The sequence below is a fragment of the Periplaneta americana genome, chromosome 10, assembly GCF_040183065.1.
Source record: "Periplaneta americana isolate PAMFEO1 chromosome 10, P.americana_PAMFEO1_priV1, whole genome shotgun sequence".
In the NCBI taxonomy this organism is placed as follows: domain Eukaryota; kingdom Metazoa; phylum Arthropoda; class Insecta; order Blattodea; family Blattidae; genus Periplaneta; species Periplaneta americana.
In genome coordinates this window covers 32,886,914-32,909,226 of record NC_091126.1, presented here as the reverse complement: position 1 = coordinate 32,909,226, position 22,313 = coordinate 32,886,914, and the positions used below count along the sequence as shown (strand labels likewise).

The following is a 22,313-nucleotide window of genomic DNA, read 5'->3' as shown; positions in this document are numbered from 1 at the left end:
CAGATAATTTGAATATTTTTCAGTTCTAACTTTACTGAAGAAAAACTCAGTTTCAACATCTCTTGCAAAAAGTAAAGCATTTAATCCTCACTCTCAAGCCACATTTCATGATTACATGGCTAATAATTCCTGTTTCATTCAATTTTTTAACATTACAGATGTCAAATTATGAATACCAATGTTCAGACCTCGTTTGGTAATGAACAACAAACATAAGACAGATTTTGCGTTTATCATGAAATGTAATGGATTTGATTTTCCGGACACTCACATTTATATCAGTTTTATTAGAGTAGTGAAAATTTTGTTTCGAATCTCAATCACCACTCTTTTTACCTCTTCTTCCCACACTCTCAAGTTAATGTTAATGAATAGTAGTGAGTATACAAACTTTCATCATCCAGAATGAAATGTGCATAGTAATGTTACTGAAAATAGATTTTTCGTTTTTATAAAGTAAGGTTCCTATAAGGTTTGAAAAATTATTTTAAGACTTAATATTATTCCTCTAATTTCTGCACTTGTACATATGAATTTATTTGCTTATTACAGCTTGTGACTGTGATCCCCGTGGTTCTCTAGATGATGGCACATGTGATTCCCGTACAGATTTAGTGAATAACTTGGAATCTGGTCGTTGTCACTGTAAGGCAAATGTTGATGGCCGCCGTTGTGACAGGTGTAAAAATGGGTTTTGGAATTTTGATGGGCAGAATCCAGAAGGTTGTGAACGTAAGTAGTGGGTAGCGTAATTGAATTTTAAAGCTTTATAATGTTGCAGAATTGATTTATTTTTAATTGTTCTTTTTCCTCACTTTGTTGGAATTTAAACATTCTTAATTCAGGCAAACTGTATCTGACTGTTTCATGTAAATCTTATTAATTACTTTTAATTGTGACAGTAAATCAGGAGATATTAAGATTAAACGTATTAACAATTAATATTTTGTTTAAATAAACGTAATGAAGTTGAATGTGTCACATTATTGTGACAATTTGCATGCAATTACATGACAAGAATAATACAGTAACTAATTTTCCGAGATATTCTTTATTTGTGAATTTGCTTAAAAATAATGTTAAGAATTGACATTTATATTACAAATAATACAAACTATATGCAGGGGAAGCCTGAAATTAAGTAAATGTATTTAGTGTACTGCCAAATTTGGATTTAAATGTCTGTGGATCTAACTGGGATTTCTAAAACTCGCACACAATGTTTAGAACATGTTTTTGCGGGATATTTTAGTTTTCTCTTATTTCAACTATTGCTTCATAGATTCATCTATAATGGCATAACGAGGACAATATCATAGACGAGAAATTTGATATAGGCTTACTAAATGAATATGTTTAAGTTCTGTGTTATAATTGAAAATACTTGCCATTGGAGAAAATTATAATATTTATGGTGCAAGATTTTTTGGTATTTGCAGTGTTGTAGCAGTAAAAACAGCCAACATTTTGGAACACATTAGCTCCATTATCAAGGAAGACAAGGAAAAGGGAATCTATCTTTTGGATCTGTTACCAAGAGCTGTTCTTCTATAACTGGACGTCAAGCGCACTGTGGGGTGAATATACTGGGTCGTAGAGGATTAAATTGGGACCTTTTGAGAGATGAATAAGTGATGGGAGTTAAATATAAAAGTCTAATATCATTGTGGCCAGTTACGGAAGCCATCTATAAGGACTGGGGGGATCATTGTCTAACAACATGATACATCTGTTCTGGTTGGATGATCGTTCACCTCTGCTGAGGCATGTGGACATGAGTCCAGCAGCCAGCTGGTCGATCTTGGCCCTTCATGGGCTGTTGTGCTAGGGAAAAATATTACTGTGGTCGTTTGTGAACAAGTTCAACATAATCTATTAATGACAGCCCTGTCACATTTTTTTTTTCCAGAAACTCACATTAACTGTTAGCTTACCGTCAAATGGGGTGAGATTGTGCCAGTCGAACTTTTCCTACAACATACTACAATGAAGTTCCAAAGTTGTCAACTGATGTCGATAACCTTACTAGTATCACCAAGTATATGTTCGAATCTTTGCTTATGCACCAGAAATAAGTCACCAAATACAAATTGTAGGAAAAGTTCTGGTGGCACAATCTCATCCCATTTGACGTTACTTTCCACATATGCAATTCAACCTAGATAATCTCGCATTGTCATCTGACTCATCTTTTGTCCTTGATGGCTTCCTGGTAATATTCTTTTTAATTTTTGTTTACTATTTTTTTTTCTTATTCCTCCACAATTCTTATGGCCCTCAGTGGCTCTGAAAGATAGTCAGTGGAAACTCTTCTTCTGATAACCCCACTTTCTTTCTCATCACTCTATTCATATTACACTTCACGTCCAGTCTTGGAGAGTAGCTTTTGGTAACGGGTCTAACACTTAGATTCCCTCCTTTCTCTGTTTTCCCTAATGATAGAGGCAATATGTAGTTGCAAAGCATTGGATATCTTCACATCTGTGACATGGCACAAAGACCCAAACATTTCGCATCATGAAAGTCTCGAGGAATATGTAGTTTTCTTATTGGGAAGGTGTGGAAGTTCATAATGCTAAAGTAAATAGAAGTTAAAATTGTTATGATTACTTAGTGGACAGATAAAATAGAAACAGCAGAAAATTAAATTGAAAATAAGTAAATTCTACAGCTGAATGTAATATAATGACATTCCATTAATATAGATTTTCAGTTCTGTAAGAAATACATATTATCCTGATTATTGCTTAATTTTGATTTTGAATGCAATTTTTTTAATGTCGTATTTAAGAATTTTGTAACAAGTTCAGGTGTATTTAATTTGATAAACACTGATTTTTGGTATTAGAGAGACCTTAGTTTATATTGACCAAAAATATAAGTACCTCTCTGATGTTTCATGACTTGCTTATTTATTACAGCTTGTACCTGCAACACATTAGGCACTGTTGACAACCAGGGTTGCAACGTGTACACAGGAGAATGTACTTGTAAGCGCTATGTTACCGGTCGTGATTGCAACCAATGTCTGCAAGAACACTGGGGCCTATCTGATGATCGTGATGGCTGTAAAGCTTGCGACTGTGACCAAGGGGGCTCCTTTGATAATAACTGCGATGTTATCACAGGCCAATGCAGGTATTATGGTGGTTAGAAGTATTTCATAGTTGAAAATACTCGAAATGATTATAATTCATGTGTGAAAAGAAAATTTTCACCTGAAGAATATATGGTGCTAAATTTATACAGTAGGCATGATTTTCATATGATTTATATATGTTTCTTTTGCATCTTCATCATCGCCCTTCTTTTCGTTTGTGTTTTCTTTCATAGGTACCTTTTTCGCCTTTTCTTCTTTTTTATGCTTCTACCATTCATGCTTCTAAGGCCATTTTTCTTTCGTCACTCTTTCGTCCTTTTCCTCTTCTGCTCTGTTATTTCGCTCTTCCTCGTCCTTATTTTCTCTAATACACTATCCTATTTTTCTTTTGTATGCTTCTTTCTTGCTTTCGTTCTGTCTTGTATTGTTCATTTTGCTCGTTCCTTTTTCTCCTGTCTCATTTTCACTTAAATTCATTCATACTCTTTCCTTTTGTACTTTCTGCCTTTATGGTGATCAAGTAGTTCAGTTGATACAAGTGGCTACAGACTGGAAGGTCCTGTGTTTAATCCTGAGTGATAGCGAGACTTTTCTCGTTACCAAAACTTTCAGAACGACCTCAGGGCAGTGGCGGCTCCTGCATATTTCTTAAGAGGAGGAAAGAAGTTAACAGCACGAAATGACACCTTCTTGAATGAAACATGCTACAAATTAGCCAACATGCATACATGTAAGACCAGGTAGTGTTGGGGTTGGCCTTCCCTTCTGTATAGCAATAATCTGTTCTTGTAAACTGAGTTTCCTAAATTGTCAAAAATATATTATGTTTTCACTTCCATTCATTGTTGAATAATTGCGCAAATTAACAATTACAAGGAAATTCACAACCTCGTAGTATTTTTTCGAGCACACTACAGCATCACACGTGTTGGAAGAGACTAGCTACTAACTCGTAACCAGAACCGTTTTTCGGAAATGGAAATGGGAATGGGAAATAATCTGAGGAAAGCAAGAACACTGCACCCACCTACGTGATCTGTGTATCTGTGTTGCCACATGTACATTTTACAAGTTCAGTATCACATGCTTTTGAAGAATGTCAGTTCTTGTAAAGTCATACTATCATTATTGTTCAAAGCTGCCGGTGCCCGATTAATTTTTTATGTTAAAAATGATGTCGTTTGGAGTACCTACTTTCAGTTTCAAATATATTTGTACAAAACTGACAACTTGACTGTTGCCCTGTCTAGTAAACAATGAATAGAAGTGAATTTCAGGGGCCAACTACGTAGAACTACTTCCTCTTTGTTTTACATAAACCCGACTTTAACTTTCAAATATCCACGAAAGTTTCAAACCATGAATAGTAGCCTATATAAAGTGCAATGAATAATATTTTTGATTTATAATTTTAAAAAAAGTTTACATGGTGTCTTTCATAGTGTTGCGTTAAAAAGGTTTTTGTTGTGTCTCCTTCTAGATGTGTTATAGTCCGGTTGAATGCAACATCGTTAGGTGGCAGCTGTAGCGAGCTTGCTGCACGACCAGTCGGTTTCTATTTCCCGCCCATGACTGATTCAGAGGAGGATTTCCTCCCTCGCCGTTCATTTACTTGCTTTAAAACTCTGCTTCTTTCTCTGGCCGCTAGTGCGCTGTTGTCTATGTGTGTTAGCTGCAGTAGAGGAGGAATGGAGTGCCTTTCCTCCACACAGACAATCTCGCATCTTTCTCACAGTTTTCTATAGCACATGAGTGTGCGTTGTTTAAAACTCGATCAACGGAATTTTTCTTATAGCTGTGAACTTAAAAATTGTGGAATCTTCCTCGAATTTCAAGGCACATATTTTATTTGGTATTTTCTTCAAAAGAAGAAAATGTGAGGAGGACGTTCCTCCCTTCCCTCCCCCGAGGAACCGCCACTACCTCAGGGCCCAAATAGCTTCTGTCAAATTGAGTACTGGGACTTTCCAGTATAAAGGGTGGTGCCAACCAAACTGCCTCATTCTAGTGCCACAGTCTTGAAAGCGTGGTGCTCTGCCTACATGTCCCCATATGTCTTCAAGCTGTGTAAATAGGACACCTTAATCTTTTATCCATTCGTACTATTTATTCTTTGTACTTTTTATTCGTCCTTTCTTCGCCAGTTTTCTTTTATACTATGTTTTCGTTTCTATTTTTTGTCCTTTTTTCCGTAATATTTCCTTCTGTTCGGAGTAATGTATGTTACTTCAAGGACACCCACACCAACAGAATTGTAAGTGTTGCAGTAACATTCCACTAGTCACAGCAAAAATGTAACCTACTTGTTTCTTTTGGACCACATCTCATGTAGGCACCTTCATGGCACCGTTTTTTTTAATACTGTATAATCTTGTTACTAGATTCTTATAGGAAAGAACATGAGAACAGACATAAGTGAGGTAGTACTTCTGCTTCCTTATTTAATACATTAGTACTGAATTCGTGCCAAATAGTAATCATTAACTTACTATTATTCATTAAATATTATTAATATTAATTAAAGTTGTATGTAATGTACAGGTGTCGACCTCATGTGACAGGAAGGACGTGTGACCAACCAGAACAAAGCTACTTCACAGGATTCCTGGATTATCTTGTGTATGAGGGTGAATTGGCAAATGGCAGTGAGGTAAAATACTTAAAACATAATTTGATACATGTGTGTACACTTGTTTGTCTGTTTGTGTATATACGAGAGAAATTAATTAATTAGATGTTTCATTCATACAGATACAGTTCGAATACTGCTTGGGCTGATTACTTGGTTGGGTTTTTATTCAGGTTTTTCTCAACCATAAAACTAATATCAGGTATGATGAAAGAGTAATGGAACGGAGAAAAATTCTCTCCGGCGCCGGGATTTGAACCCGGTTTTCAGCTCTACGTGCTGATGCTTTATTCACTAAGCCACACCAGATACCCACCCTGGCGTCAGACAGAATTGTCTCAGATTAAGTTCCAACTCTTGGGGTCCCTCTAGTGGCCGCCCTCTGCACTACATCATAGATGTCTATGAACATAGGACTGAAGTCCACACATGTGCTGAGGTGCACTCATTATGAGTGACTAGTTGGCCGGGTTCTGACGGAATAAGCGCCGTCTTAAATCACGAAGTGATTTACGCATATCATATATATTATTTTAATGTACCGAAGTACATTCTTAGACATCTATGACGTAGTGCAGAGGGCGGCCACTAGAGGGAACCCAAGAGTTGGTACTTAATCTGAGACAATTCTGTCCGACGCCGGGGTGGGTATCCGGTGTGGCTTAGTGGATAAAGCATCAGCACGTAGAGCTGAAAACCCGGGTTCAAATCCCGGCGCCGGAGAGAATTTTTCTCCGTTCCATTACTCTTTCATCGTATAATGACGCAGAATATCTGCATGGAAATATCATATATACTTCGGTACATTAAAATAATATATATAATATCAGGTAGTCTGTGGCGAATCCTCAGTCTCATCTCGCCAAATAACTCTCACTATCATCATTTCAATCGACGCTAAATAACATACTAGTTGATACAGCGTCGTTAAATGATCAACTATAAAAACACAGAAACTACTGGAATTTAATTTAATTTATTATTAGTGAGTCTCACTTCGAAATATCAATTCCACGACTATTCTCTTTAATATTGGTTTGTTTAAAAACCACATTTCAATGCTGAACTTTCTGTATTTCCATGACATTTCTTCGCTTGTGATATTTTCTGATACTTCTGATAAGTTATCCTGACGAAATATAAAGTTTCACAATCATAAGAACAACTTTAGATCATGTAAGAACTTACTCATATCTAATGACAGTTCACATAAATATGACTTAGTTCGTGAAATACATGAATAACACTGTGAATTCCCGCATCTTAAGGAACAATACCTCTGTAATAGCTGTCCTATAGAGTATAAGTTCTCGTAAAATCATATATGAAAGACGGGACTTGCTCATTGTTTTTACTGACTTATTCATTTTCGAATTGTCTCATTACTGGTTATTGTGGTTTTGGTACTGGGGATACTATTATGATCTGAAAAGTTGAGGGTTTGGCTCAAAAACGTTATATTGTATATAGGCGATACACTTTTCTCAAAATACTATTTCAAAATTTCATTTTTCGTCGTGCAGAGTGTGATATTTTTTTCATTTTGTACAGTTTCAAGTAGTTTTTATAGGATCATGAGTGTTTTATCTCCAAGAAAAGATTTTATGATTCAGTTACTTTCTGTACTTTTTTAATTACTAATGCATCCTGTAGTAAGCAAATTATTCTTTTCATATACAGTTTTCAGTATTATTTCAAAATAAACATTGAAATGTTTTCCTTTAATTTGATTCTTCATCACCCTACATTTCAATATACTATTTAATTGAAAAAAGCCACTGGTGTAGCTCAGTCAGCTAAGGTGCTTGCCTGCTGATCCAGAGTTGCGTTCGGGTGCGGGTTCGATTCCCACTTGGACTGATTACCTGGTTGGGTTTTTTCCCGAGGTTTTCCCCAAACATAAGACAAATGTCAGGTAATCTATGGCGAATCCTCGGCCTATCTTCCCAAATATCATCTCGCCATCACCAATCCCATTGACGCTAAATAACCTCGTAGTTGATACAGCGTCGTTAAATAACCAAGTAAAATAAAATAATTTGAAAAAATGAACTGAGACAGTTGCGAATGCATCACACACTTCTCTTCATTTGAATATTTATTATAAAGGAAACTACAACTTTAATTCTGTTTCATTTTCTGTATAGCTTGTGAATGTGTGATTTTGTTGAGTTTCATATCTGTAATTCTGTGGATTGACAACAATCTCAAATAATATAAGAAATATCTTGAAGTACCGATTTTCATGGAAAGCCATATACAGAAAAAGTAACATATAATAATCTAGTCATTGAACCACAGACTATTTCTCATTTTCGTACCTCCCACAACAAAATTAACTAATTGACACACTTTACATAAATAACATATTTATGTGGCCTTTGTAATATTACTGTATAGATCTAACAATGAGTGATGCTTGAATTTTAGACTAGGTAATAATTGTTATGATTTGAAAGAGGATCGACGTGTGTTTGTGTGTGTGTATGTGTGATGAAGTTGTACATTTCTCTTAAATAATAACTGAAAAGGAAAATTTTGTATTTTGAAATTAAAATATTTCAGGTGTTTTCTGATTACAGACTAGTCTTTCTTATGTTGCATTATTATTCAGATTTCGGGTTTTGTGTTTGGATGCTCTATCGTATTTGTGTTGGTTCTCATTCCAGAATTGCAGCATTGGGAAGAAGGTAAACCTTCCTCAAAGCGTAAGACTAATATTACTTGTGTTTTATTTGGTGGTGGTACTTAACAGTAAAGCTTCTTGAAAGCCTTTGTATAGCCTGTTAGTGTCAGAGCTGTATCGTAGCTTAAAGTGTTACTGTGCGTATCATAGATTGCAATGCATGCTTTTCATTCCATCTTCGTGCACTGGGAAGGTATTAAATTTTTTTGTCTTGATTGGAATTATTGAAACTTTTACTTTAATAGTTCATGAATCATGTGATTCTGATTGAGGTCACATCATACATTTATGTAATGCTGGAGTTAACCTATAATCATTTTAATTAGCAAACACAATATGTAATCAGTTTGTGGTCTGTAAACATAACAAATTTTACCATATACTGTACAGTGCGTCTAGTGATAGAGTGGACCATGGCAGCAGCCTTGTACTGAGCAAGAATTGCCAGATTGACATGTAAATAGCCGGCAAGTCATGCGCAGTGGAACTGATATTCACGTACTATATCACATACTTGGCATACCTGCATCACAATAGGTGTTGAAAATTATGAACTTGAGTGCTTATACATTCATTACATCTCTGAAAAAAATTTCTGTTAACTCGCAAAAGTTCTTGTTGATTGATTGCCTATATTTCTGTCGTGATTTTATTCTTCAATTCTTGTAATGTGTGCGAATTTGTCGCGTGCATTTTATTCTTTAACGTTACCCATAAATAAAAGTCGAATGGGGACAGGTCTGGGGAGCGTGCTGGCCATAATCCTAGACTAATTATTCCGTCACCAAACACACTTCGCAATTCACGTATAGATTGATTAGCAGTGTGTGCTGTAGTTGAATACTGCTGAAACCAACCCATTCAACCTCTCATCGTCTGTTAGTTTCGGAAAGAAATTTGTTAAAATTGAATTTATATGAACTTCTGAGTTAACAGTTGTTCAAAAAATATGGGGTCGATAATTCTATCCCCATTTATTGTGCACCACACACCAACTTTTTGATCATGGTGAGGAACTTTATGAATAATATGGGGATTTTCGGTAGCCCAATATCTATAATTGTTCTGAGTAGAAATGTAACTATTAAGTTGAAGAAGGTTAAAAGTGGGTCCACGTAGTCATCATGGACGGACTGCAAAAACCAATTGCAAAAATTTAGTCTACTTATAGGGTTTTGTGGTTGTAAAGCATGAACTATATTCACCTTGAATGGCTTAAGTTTCGTTGCCACAGCAGCTGATGACTTGGAAATGCCGGTCTCTTGTGCTAAACGTTTCAGTGATTTTTGGAGTGTGTTCTAACTTGGCCTCTATTTCATCCAGCTTCTCTTCAGTCAACACACGGCATTCTTAAACTAGTTTTTTGTTCAAAAAAGTTCCTGTTCGCCTGACTATTCACAAGATTGTGAACAGTTGTCCTGCTAGGAATTGTAACGCCTGAAAACTTACGATGGAAATTTGTCTGACACTGTCTTGCAGAAGAATATTTCACATACGTATCATACAGAAAAATACGTTGTTCTAAGGTATACTCAACCATAATAATGAATAACTTATCACAAAACAACACAATTTTACTCCTGACGCCCACAACTGTCCTTTGCATGCAACAGAGAAACTCAACTAACGGAACTTGCCACGAGCAGCCATGAGCTGCAACTCTGAAATGATGGTAGGTGCAGGAACAATCACTCAGTGCAAGGCCGCCACCGCTGCGGTCCACTCTATCTCTAGGTGCTCTGTATATTGAACCTACCCTTGTAGAAATTCATAACATGAGATTGTTTTAGGTATTTCGTTACCTTTTAGAGATAAACTTAGCAGGCCTAAATGTCTCTTTAAATATTAATTCATACCTTACTATTTTGTCAAGATATGGATAGCTTATTTATATGTGTGTAGTTTTGTGTGCTGTGTTTAGGAATTGGGAGTAGGCCTCTGGTATATAATTAAGGGTGTAATTCATATCTTACTTCTCTGTCGGGATATGGATAGCTTATTTATGTGTATGTATACAGTAGAACCCCGATTATCCGTCACCCTATTAACCGATTGGTGGATTATCCAACTGTGTATATCTTACTCTTTTTTTTTTTCTTCAGAAATAAATAACTTATACGAAGTATTGTTTTGTACATCATATTATATGTTGAATTCTTCGTAAGTTCATACATATGTATGTATACTTTTTGCTGGTTGAGTGGAAGAGAAGGCCTTACGGCCTTAACTCTGCCAGCTAAAATAAATCATTATTATTAGTAGGTTCTACATACATTTATTGCTAGAGAGTGTTATTATAAGCCTTTATCATTACACAGCATTGTCTACTGTTCGAATTGCTGTTCTATAATATAACTTGTATATAAAATGTCTTCCACAGGTGTTAACAGAAAACGTGTTGTGCTAAGTATCGAAAAAAAAATGGAAATAATTGAATGGTTTGAGAAAGAGAATCTGTGGCTCATTTCGCATCAGAATACGAGATTAGAGATACAACTGCGCGATTTGATAAAAAAAAAAACAAGAATAAAGTGTAAAAAAGTATGTAAATCTACAACATGAGGCCTTCTTTATTCCTATCTTTCCTGAGACATTCATTACACGAGATTTCCGTGCCCCTTAAAAAAAAAAACCCGTCGTTGACAACCAGACTTAAATTAGTGGAGTTTTGATCCACTACCTAGAGAGTTAAATACAAGACTATGGAGGAAATTACAAAATCTTTCATGGTATGGATTATCCGATTTTTTTCGATTAACCGTTCACTCCAGCCCCTTCATTACCACAGATAATAGAGGTTCTACTGTAGTTTTTGTGTTGTGCTTAGGAATTTGAAGTACATAATTAAGGGTGTAAGAACACAACTTCGTAAGGAAGCCCAGATCTTGTTCAGTAAAGAAGCCATATACATACGTGTCCTATATTTTTAATATTACAGAGTTTTTATTTTATTGTGCAGAGAAAATGCAATCATTTTAATTGCAAAGTACAGTGCATACATTTCATCTTCTCTCACTCGCATGTGTACAGCTGTGCTGTTCATTGCCACGTCCACTCTACATCCGTGTGCAGGGAAGATAAAATGTATACACTGTATAATCATTAAGCGGTTTTGTAAGACCACAGTCTATGCTTCTTTGATCAGGAATATCCATTGCTTTCTTTTGTCTGGACTGCATAAAGTGATTCACTTCCATTCACTTAAAGGTTTTGAAGTGTATCATAACAGATATTAATATATTGCAAGGTTTATACATTCGTCAATTCGTATGGATATTGTTGCCAAGGCTGGTTACTTGTGAATTATAATTTTGAAAGTGACAAAAACTCTTGGTTACTAAAGGCTAAATTTAATTAACTGACCGTGGGTGCTGTATAGTGGTTCATTCTTACTCTTAATGTTTTGATTTAATTTCGAAGTTTTGTCGCTTTGTGTGTGTGTGTGTGTATGTGTGCGCGTGCGCGTCTATGTGTGTATTTTGGTGTGTGTATCTGTTTGTAGGCCTATGCGTTTGCGTTTGTTCGTGTGTGAATAATATTTTTAACGTATTTAGCATATTGGCTGAATGTTTACATGTAATTTTCATTTTCCAACATTTCATGAAAATTACGTGTGTTGACATACCTTGTCCCAATGATTCAGTAATATCTCAAATTACTCTGAATCTGTGACAGGCCGATGATTCTGTGGAAACTAAATGCAATGTCTAAATATGATTCTACATTGTGTCAGTGTCCAAATCTGTAAGTAGGTTTTAAGTTTATAAATACATTTTTTTTTTCACCAGGTAGGTCTAATCTTCATTTTCTGACCATACATTTTAATTCTTGAAATTTAGCCACGGGTTCTTACTTTTCATTATTCAGACCTGTACATTGTAGTTACACACTGAACATATTACATTGTAGAATCTTTATACTGTAGATGATTATTTCTTTCCATTGAAATTGATCTGTTCTTTTATTACTTACCTCGGTGACAGTTGTAGATGTTGGCAATAACAATGGCAAAAGTAACAGTTGCTAAGTACGATATATTATAAATTTTCGGTTTTAATTACTATCATTAAATCTAGGAACTAGCTCATAGAAGTTAAGAACAATATTAGAGTATACTGTCAGCTAAATGACATATTCCTAACAAGAAGTACGTACTTACCTGAAAATCTCGATACAGTATTCTATTCACTCCACACCATTAGGCGAATGACTAGAGCATCTGCTTTCCACACTGGCAACACAGGTTCGAAATGCAGGGCAATCCAAGTGGAATTTGTGTTGGAGTAAGATGATGCTAGGTGGTAAAATTTGTGGGTAATCCAGTTTCCCCTACAGGCATTCCACCATTGCTCCATTAATCATCATCATCATCATCATCATCATCATCATCATCATCATCTAATGCTCTGAAGCTCGCTTCCCATGCTGCATCAAGCACACTGCTTTGGCAGCAAAAACATGTATAGCTAAGGTGTGTCACTCTTAAAGGGGGGATACTTGGGTGAATGATACAAGTCAAATACTCTCCATTGGGGAGATAAAAGTTCCAGTCCACACCTGTGGAGTAACGGTCAGCACGTCTGGCTGTGAAACCAGGTGGCCCGGGTTCGATTCCCGGTCGGGGCAAGTTACCTGGTTGAGGTTTTTTCCGGGATTTTCCCTCAGCCCAATATGAGCAAATGCTGGGTAACTTTTGGTGCTGGACCCCGGACTCATTTCACCAGCATTATCACCTTCATCACATTCAGACGCTAAATAACCTTAGATGTTGATACAGCATCTAAAATAACCTACTACTAAAAATGTTCCATTCTCTCCATTTCTTTTTGTCCTCTATTCTGCTTTCTGTCTTCATTTTTCTCTCTCCTTTATTCTGCCTTCTGATTTCACTTTTCCATTTTTCTCTTTCCTTTCCTTTCCTTTCCTTTCCTTTCCTTTTTCCCTTTTCCCTTTTCCCCTTTCCCCTTTCCCCTTTCCCCTTTCCCCTTTTCCCTTCCCTTCCCTTCCCTTCGTCATCTCCTCTTCTCTCCTCTCCTCTATCCACTCTGTTTCTCTTCCTGTGCACTCCACACATTTCTCCCACCTTAGGTAATAACATCAAGACTGCTCAAATTACTAATGTAGTTATGCAAACTAAATAGTGTTAGGTTCTCTGCATGTTTGGAATATTTTCTAGACAGTAGACTATTGACACCAGTCACTTAACCAATATAGCCCCTCTTATGCCATATTCCACCAAATAAATCCTTCATGCAGCTTCTTCTGGACCAGAGACCATATTAAGTGACAAAATTCAGTTTCAAGGTGACTGATAAATCTATACAATTGCAGTTGAACCAAACAACAATATGGCCAGGATTAAGAATGGAATCACTAGGAAGCCATAACTTTCATTGCTCGAAGAACAACACAAGTGTCTAAATGAGGTATTACTTTGATTATATTGAAATGTCACTCTTGTTTTACTCTGGTCAGTGTATTAGTGACCAGGTAACTTGTGCCTACCATTTCTTATGATGGAAGAGGCACATTTTTGGTTGATTTCTTGGATAAGCTTAGGTACCGTGATATCCTAACAGAATTTTGACGAGCAGTCAGTAACAAAAAGACATGGTCTCCAGTCTTCTATTGCCATCCTCTTGAATGATAATGCACACCCACTCACCACATAACACTCTTCAGCTGCTGCAAAGTTTCAAATGGGACTTGTTTGACTTCTTCCTCTCCTCCCCCAATTGTACAGCAACAACCTGAGGCCCAACAACTTTCGTTCTACACCTCAAACAGTTTCTACAAGTAACCTAAGCTTATAGTGTTTCGTAAATGTCGAGAAATTAAAAGCAGCAGTGAAGAATTGGCTGTCTTCATTGGCGACAAGTTTCTTTGATGAATGCATTCAAATGTGTCTACCATGATATGACAGATGTCTTAATTGTAATGGTAATTACATGGAGAAATAAATAATGGTTGATAGTAAAGTTTTAGATATAATAAACCATTTAAACTGTTTTACTTTTGTTTTACTTAACTATCAACTGCTCCTGTATCAAATGTTAGTAAAATTTATAAATTCCAACCGATTGTACTAATTATTTCAGAAAGTGTTAAATTCGTGTGTCTACACAGTTTTCTATCAAAAGTTCCAGGGTTCGATGAAGAGGAACAAAAATATTAATTGTACTTTTTGAATGACCCTCATATTCTCATTTAAATTTGTAAAAGATGTATATACCAATATATCTTTTATGTAATACTTAAACATATAATTTGTTTTTTAAATTTTAGAACTGTCAAGTTGTAATCCGAGAACCTTTTCGTGATGGAAGAGAGAATACTTGGACGGGTACAGGGTTCATGAGGACGTTTGAAGGTTCCACTTTGGAATTCAATGTGGACAACATCAAGACGAGCATGGAGTATGATATTGTGGTCAGATATGAACCACAGGTAAGTTGTGAATAATTATGAAGTGTTTACATTCATGCATTTGAGTGTAGAATACCTCCTCACAGGAGGAGGGAATTATTGGTTACAATGGGTGATGATGCTAAATGGCATGATATGATATGTTATAATGCTAAACTTCGTAATGCATTACTTCTGTCTCCCTTCTCACAGGTAATGTATTCATTCTATTGAAATATACTTTTATAGGCACCAGGGGTATGGGAAGATGTTCGTGTGATAGTGGAAAGACCAGGTCCAGTTGATAGAAATGGCGCCTGTGCAAATTCATTACCTCAAGATGACATAAAACAAGTATCTCTCCCTTCAGGTTAGTATAATACATTTTATACAGAAAGAATAGTTGCCAAAATAAAACATCGTCGTTGTCTCTCCAAAATCCGCTATGTGCATTTTAAGTTATTTTTCAAGAGAAAGAAAAAAGCATTATCACTTTTAATTTCCTTGGTTTTCAAAGCTACTTTCGCTATAATTTCAATCACTACATGAAAAATGATGAATTTATACCGAAAGTAGCTTTGAAAATCAAGGGAATTAAAAGTTATAATTTTTTTCTTCCTCCTGAAAAATCTATTTAAATGCACATAGTGGATTTTGGAGATGCAGCGACAGTGTGTGAGTGTGTCAATTAGATGAAATGTTCTCATCTTTTTTTATGAAAATGCTTTCATCAAATATGAACTGAAGAATTTTCACATTCTTAATGTACCGGTACTGTAGTTCATATTTCACAGCTTTTCTTCGCACAGAATTAGTTTTTGATACCTTCCTGCACTTCTGTACGAAAAGTGTATAATTACTTACTTACTTACAAATGGCTTTTAAAGAACCCAAAGGTTCATTGCCGCCCTCACATAAGCCTGCCATCGGTCCCTATCCTGTGCAAGATTAACCCAGTCTCTATCATCATATCCCACCTCCCTCAAATCCATTTTAATATTATCCTCCCATCTACGTCTCGGCCTCCCCAAAGGTCTTTTTCCCTCCGGTCTCCCAACTAACACTCTATATGCATTTCTGGATTCTCCCATACGTGCTACATGCCCTGCCCATCTCAAACGTCTGGATTTAATGTTCCTAATTATGTCAGGTGAAGAATACAATGCGTGCAGTTCTGTGTTGTGTAACTTTCTCCATTCTCCTGTAACTTCATCCCGCTTAGCCCCAAATATTTTCCTAAGCACCTTATTCTCAAACACCCTTAACCTATGTTCCTCTCTCAGAGTGAGAGTCCAAGTTTCGCAACCATACAGAACAACCGGTAATATAACTGTTTTATAAATTCTAACTTTCAGATTTTTTGACAGCAGACTAGATGATAAAAGCTTCTCAACCGAATAATAACATGCATTTCCCATATTTATTCTGTGTTTAATTTCCTCCCGAGTGTCATTTATATTTGTTACTGTTGCTCCAAGATATTTGAATTTTTCCACCCCTTCGAAGGTACGAAAAGTGTATATGGATAATAATCACATTTTAGTATTAACTTATTTTTACATGAAAATAAAAGGTGTAAAACCACATGTCTAGGATATGTGATGTTGGAACCTAAAGAAAAGAAATATGGTCTTTAGTGTTAACTACAGAATAGATTCCAATTGAATTGGCAAGCATAGGGAATACTTAGAGTGAAGGAAAAGCTATCTTGACATGTATCATTGAGGAAGTTTTTACCTCTAGAGATGAAGAGCAAAAACTAGTTTTCTGATGTCACCTAGAATAAGATTCAACAGAGAGAGAAAATACAAGAAGACAAAGAGTACCAAAATTTAAATTTGACTCCAATTTTGAGAAAGGGTTTGAGAGATCCTTCGATCTTTGATTCAGTAACGAAGTTTGAAAGAAGTCCCCCCCCCCCTTTGATGTTGCTTCTTTTTGAAGAGAAAACTTTAACATTTTGGTTTTCTCACAAGATATATGTATGCAATATTAACATCTGTCTTTTTCATTTCTATAGATATGAAATGATTTTAATTACGGTGTTGTAATTTTACATTTAGGAGCTCGCAGTGCAGCAGTGTTTCCTCCTGTGTGTCTTGAAGCTGGGGAACAGTATAAAATCAGACTGGAATTTAAACGGTATGACAACCAAGTTGAAACTCCTACAGCTTCTGTTCTTGTGGACTCTGTAAGTACCATTTTACCATTTGTGTGCCTAACTATTTAGACCTGTGAAATGATTGTGTTTCCCGAGAAAGGAATGAATGGTGTGAAATTAATTATAAAAAAAAATTCACGTATGAAAGCTGATTCTTCATCAACATCATACTGGTGTCACTAGCTGTTACTACTAGGATCACAGTGATACTTGGCTAACCATTCAGCTTTTACACTTACGTTTTGAAGAAGTTGTAATTTTGTATCCAGTAATTCAGGTCCCTGTACACAAAGCAAAACCGCAGGTCTATCAATGAACATGACAAAAACACAGCTGATGACAAACAGACAAGAAATCCCCATCTCAATTGACGGAACAACGCTACCATATGCAACGGAATACACATACGTAGGCCAACTAATTTCCTTTAAAGACAAGACTGGAAAAGAAATAAGAAGAAGAATATCCTTAGCTTGGAAATCCTTCTGGTCCCTCTAGTTCATACTCCTGGACAAGACAATCAGCAGAAGACTCAAATTCGAAGTACTACAAACCTGCGTCTACCCAACACTACTTTATGGATGCCAAACATGGTCGACAACAAACAGACAGATGAATGCGCTAGAAATATGCCAAAGGAAAATGGAACGAAAGATATTGGGAATAACTATGAGAGACAGAATTTCCAATGAGTCGCTGTCCCAAATGGCATCAACAACAAACGTCACACAAAGAGCAAACAAATTGAAGTGGAAGTGGGGAAGCCACATCGCGCGGATGAAAGACGAAAGATGGACATACAGAGCCACCATGTGGGACCTGCGCACAGGAGACCGCCACAGAGGCAGACCAAGGAAGAGGTGGGCAGACTTCTACACAACACAAGCAGGTCAGCAATGGTCCAGAATAGCAAGAAGCAGGGGAACATGGAGAACAATTGGAAGTCGACTACAAATGAAGACAGTGCCAGGCACAAACAACATCCCAAGTTGACTCAGTGATAGTGCATTCAATATAATCAAAGTGTCAGTGAAATCAAATTAATCAAAGTGACAGCGAAATCAACTCCAACCAGACAAAGAAACACTAGACGCAACCTAACGCAGAGTAGCTCACCGTGTTAGTGAAACAGAGCTACCCTCTAGCAGGAGGCCTTTGCCCTTCAAGGGACACATTAGGCTATTATTATTATTATTATTATTATTATTATTATTATTATTATTATTATTATTATTATTATTATTATTATTATTATAATTCAGGTCTAGTTTAATTTATTCATTGTTAGTTATTCCTTCAAAATTGTATTATAAACTATTCATTTGAATTAAATGTATACTATAAGGCGCATTTGCACTAAAATTGTTCTGTGCGTCATATGGCGTCATTGATAGGTCTTCACTTGAAGCTGTGAAGTGAGACCAGTCGCTATAAGAAAAACATCCTTAAAAAGAGATCTTTTCACAACATTAAGTCGAAACCCATGACCCTTCAATGTTTGTCACGGGTAAATCCTAATTACTACCCATAAAAAATTTGGTTGGTAATGCAAACTGTAGTGCATAGACATTTATCTAGGTCGGTATTTAGTATAAAACGTGTGTTGTAATATAAACCATTATTAATCCACTATGACGAAGTCATATTTGGTGGTTTACAACAGACTGATTAATCTTCTGATCATTCCCTTCAACGCAACTACTTAATCCACAGAATGTTTAGTATACACAGCATCCACAGTGCAATTGACCGTTTAAGTTACTGATACAGTAAAATCCCTTGTAACCGGCACCCAAATAACTGGCAATATCAAAACAACGGCACTTTTGGCTGAGCCAACAAAAAAGTTTAATCTGCCACATTGCCACAGTCTGGGCAGTCAGTTTTGCACGAATTTCCATTTTCAGTGAATATTCGAACCTAAAATTAGCGTATTATTTCTGTTGTATGATGTGTTTTAATAAAATTAATCTACACAGTTTTTATGGTTATTTAGTTATGTTCGGGCTGTCAATGTTGCCACATTAGGAAGTTCGCAAGAACTTTCATTTTCAGTGAATATTCGTACCTAGAATTAGTGTATTATTTGTGTTGTGTGATGTGTTTTAATAATGAAAATTCACACAGTTTTTATGTTTATTCAGTTGTGAGCAAGTGATAGAGAAATAAATTTCACATGGCTGCAGTTTCAATATTTGGCACCATGAAATAAGAACTTTTTTTTTTGTATATACCGGTATTTATTCAATTATCCTGCAAAATCTCGTATCTGGAACTAACCTGGTCCCTTTGATGCTGTTTAAGTGGGATTCTACTGTATAGTAATATGAAGTGAACCTGTAACTATGTTTCTCGGAAATGTCTAGCCAGAGACCTTAATATTCAACTCGAGTCTTTCTATTGCTGATGTGGATAGTTTACTTTGTGGGGGCCATATTAGGTGTTTTATCAGTTGTCTAACATCTTGAACTGTTGTAAATATATAATACTCTACTAGACAGTACAAGTTGTCAATTTTGTGATTGCAAATCTATTTTCGTTCTTTCGTATTTCCATAATATCTGCGAATTAAACTTCCACAATTTCCTAAAGCATTTTACACAATTTCAAACTTTTCCCAAATAAGCTGTCATCTCAGTTTTCAAGAATTTGCATTTGCTGGAGTTAAATTTATTGTAGAAACCATAATAGTTTATGGAATAGAAAGAGGAGAGTAAAGAATTAATGGAACATAGGCGTAAGCAAATGAAGGTTGATAATGTTATTTATTTCAGATTGCTCTCATACCAAGAATTGAAAGTGTTCCTTTCTTCAGAGATTCTTCGGCAAATGAAATTCGACGACAAGAATATGAGCGATACCGATGCGGTCAAGCTTTCTATACAGTAGTGAAAGGGAATATTCCCGATGTGTGTAAGAAGTACCACTACAGCATTGGATTTTATGTTCATGGAGGAGCATTCTGTAAGCAAAATTTTTATACTATGTTAAATGTTGGGTGATGTCTGTGTATTTAACTCTGCAGTCTTCAAAGGAAACATGAAATCTGTAATTCTTCTTTTAATACATAATTAATGTAATTATATCTGTTCATTTTTACAATGTCGTAACGCATTCATATGCGTAATATACAGTAGCGTGCAAATTAATCCGAACACGACATATTTTTACATTTTCTGTCATTCTTGGCCTCACAGCTGCTCATACCGCTTTAATTGACATCTGTAGTACGTGTAATTCCATTGTTGAAGGTCTGTCGTTATTATTTTTTTATAATATGTGACATTTTGCCTGTCGTTTTGTACTTATAAGCATTTCAGTTGTGTTGAAGACTTAATACTGCAATCCTGTGTACATTCTGTCATCTTCACAAATGAATACAACTCCACGAAAACGGTCTAAAATTATAACATTAGCAGAGCATTCTTCTATGACACAGAGGCAAATTGCTGCAGAATGTCACATCGGTTTGGCTACTGTTAATTCGATCATAAAACGATACAGGGAGACTGGATCCATCACACCCCAGAAAAAAGGAAACTGTGGCCGGAAAAGGAAGACTTCACCTGCAGATGATCGTTTAATTGTCAGGAAAAGTAAATTAAATCCTAGACTAACTGCTGTCGACTTACCCCGCGTGTTAATGGCTACCACTGGGGCGAATATTCACGTCACAACAGTACGGCGTAGGCTTTTGGAAGCTGGATGAAGGGCTCATAAGCCTATTAAGAAGCAACTGCTAACCCCTGTTATGTGCAAAAAAACGCTTAATGTGGGCAAAATTACATCAACACTGGACAGTGAATGGCTGGAAGAATGTACTTTTTTCCGATGAGTCTCATTTCGAGGTCCACAGCCACCGTGTTTCTTACATACGGAAAGGATCCGAAAAAGTAACAGCAGCTCATCTCCAACAAGCACCCAAATACCACCCTAAAGTAATGTTTTGGGGTTGTTTTACACATGAAGGGCCTGGAGCATTAATACCTATCAAGGGAATGATGAATTCTGACAAATATATTCACTTATTGGCAACCAGAATCGTACCCCAGCTGCAAAAATCATTTCCGGATGGCAGAGGTGTGTTCCAACAAGACCTGGCACCATGCCATATGTCTCGAAAAACTACAGAATTCTTCAACAAGAAGAATATTCAGGTACTCCCCTGGCCAGGCAACTCAGCCGACATCAACCCCATTGAGAAATTGTGGTCAATTTGCAAAAGAAGAATGCAAAAAATGGATTGTTCTACAAAGGAGAAGGTGATTTCTGCCCTCATTGGTGTATGGTTTTGCGATGAAGAAATGAAGAATATTTGTGGTAAATTAGTGGAATCCATGACAAATCGTCTCAGAGCTGTTATTAGGAACAAGAGAGGCCACATAGATTACTGAGGTATGTCTTAGATCCTTTTTTTTATCCCGTTTGAGTGTTTTTGCATAAGTAATTACGTTGTTCAGATTAATTTGCACGCTACTGTAAGATGTACATGGAGTATTTACAATCTATTGCATAAACCTTTCAAGACGTTAAAGAATAAGTACAATTAGGAAAGGAATTGATATTCTCTCAATAGATTTTTCTTCAAAGTCTAAAAGGCCAACAGATGATTTCAGCATAAGGTCTCAGTACTTCACGTGGTAGCTCTCCTTTCATTTTTATTATTGACCCTTGCATTTTAATATTATTGATTTCATTAGTTACATGGTTTAGACAGTTTTAGGACTGTGATATACTGTCCAGAATCATATCTCACGTTTTTAAAACTGAACTTATTTGCACTGCAGTCTGGAGGAGTATTAAGGTATGTACTTTGCTTTAACTGTTTCTGGAAACAGTGCTTATACCTAGGGTTGACAACTTTTTTTGAAGAAAATAGGGGAGACTAAGGAATCGACAAAATTTCACTTAGAAAATTGACAAATCATTCAATTAAATTGCTAAAAAAACAATTTTATTCTACACTTTGGCAGCTAGGCTTAAATTAAGAATATTTTGGGACAGATTTTGTCTCACGTAATAGTTGCGATTGCAGCGATATTTTACTACTTAATTAACTTATTATTCCCAGAACATTAATTTTACCAGCAATCGAAAAGTATTGGGAATAAATTTGAATTAGGAACAAAAAAAAGTTTCCTTCCCAGGCAGGATTCGAACCACGAAAGTCTTAATTTCCAGTCTATTGTGCTCTGGAGTGAACAAGGCTCTGAAATCAGCTACAAGGGTCGGTCTGGTATTTTTTCTGTCACTACTGTACACATGAGTTTTTCATAACTCAATTTAAATCTCAATCTGCCATAATTAATAAATATTTTGGACGAATTGAGCG

The 22,313-nt window shown here is 36.1% G+C and overlaps 1 protein-coding gene across 4 annotated transcripts in view; it reads left to right on the top strand.

Annotated features, from left to right (window-relative positions):
• The window catches only part of LanB1 (laminin subunit beta-1), a 150,321-nt gene that overhangs the window by 93,804 nt on the left and 34,204 nt on the right, over positions 1 to 22,313 (top strand). For 2 of the 4 annotated variants that reach the window (XM_069837171.1, XM_069837168.1), the window contains 8 exons: positions 553 to 732; positions 2,922 to 3,138; positions 5,642 to 5,750; positions 8,399 to 8,437; positions 14,701 to 14,862; positions 15,070 to 15,190; positions 16,884 to 17,011; positions 19,756 to 19,945. In XM_069837171.1, coding sequence (XP_069693272.1) covers positions 553 to 732; positions 2,922 to 3,138; positions 5,642 to 5,750; positions 8,399 to 8,437; positions 14,701 to 14,862; positions 15,070 to 15,190; positions 16,884 to 17,011; positions 19,756 to 19,945 — 1,146 coding nt within the window. The remainder of the gene's footprint in view (positions 1 to 552; positions 733 to 2,921; positions 3,139 to 5,641; positions 5,751 to 8,398; positions 8,438 to 14,700; positions 14,863 to 15,069; positions 15,191 to 16,883; positions 17,012 to 19,755; positions 19,946 to 22,313) is intronic. The other 2 variants (XM_069837169.1, XM_069837170.1) reach the window with 2 other exon arrangements.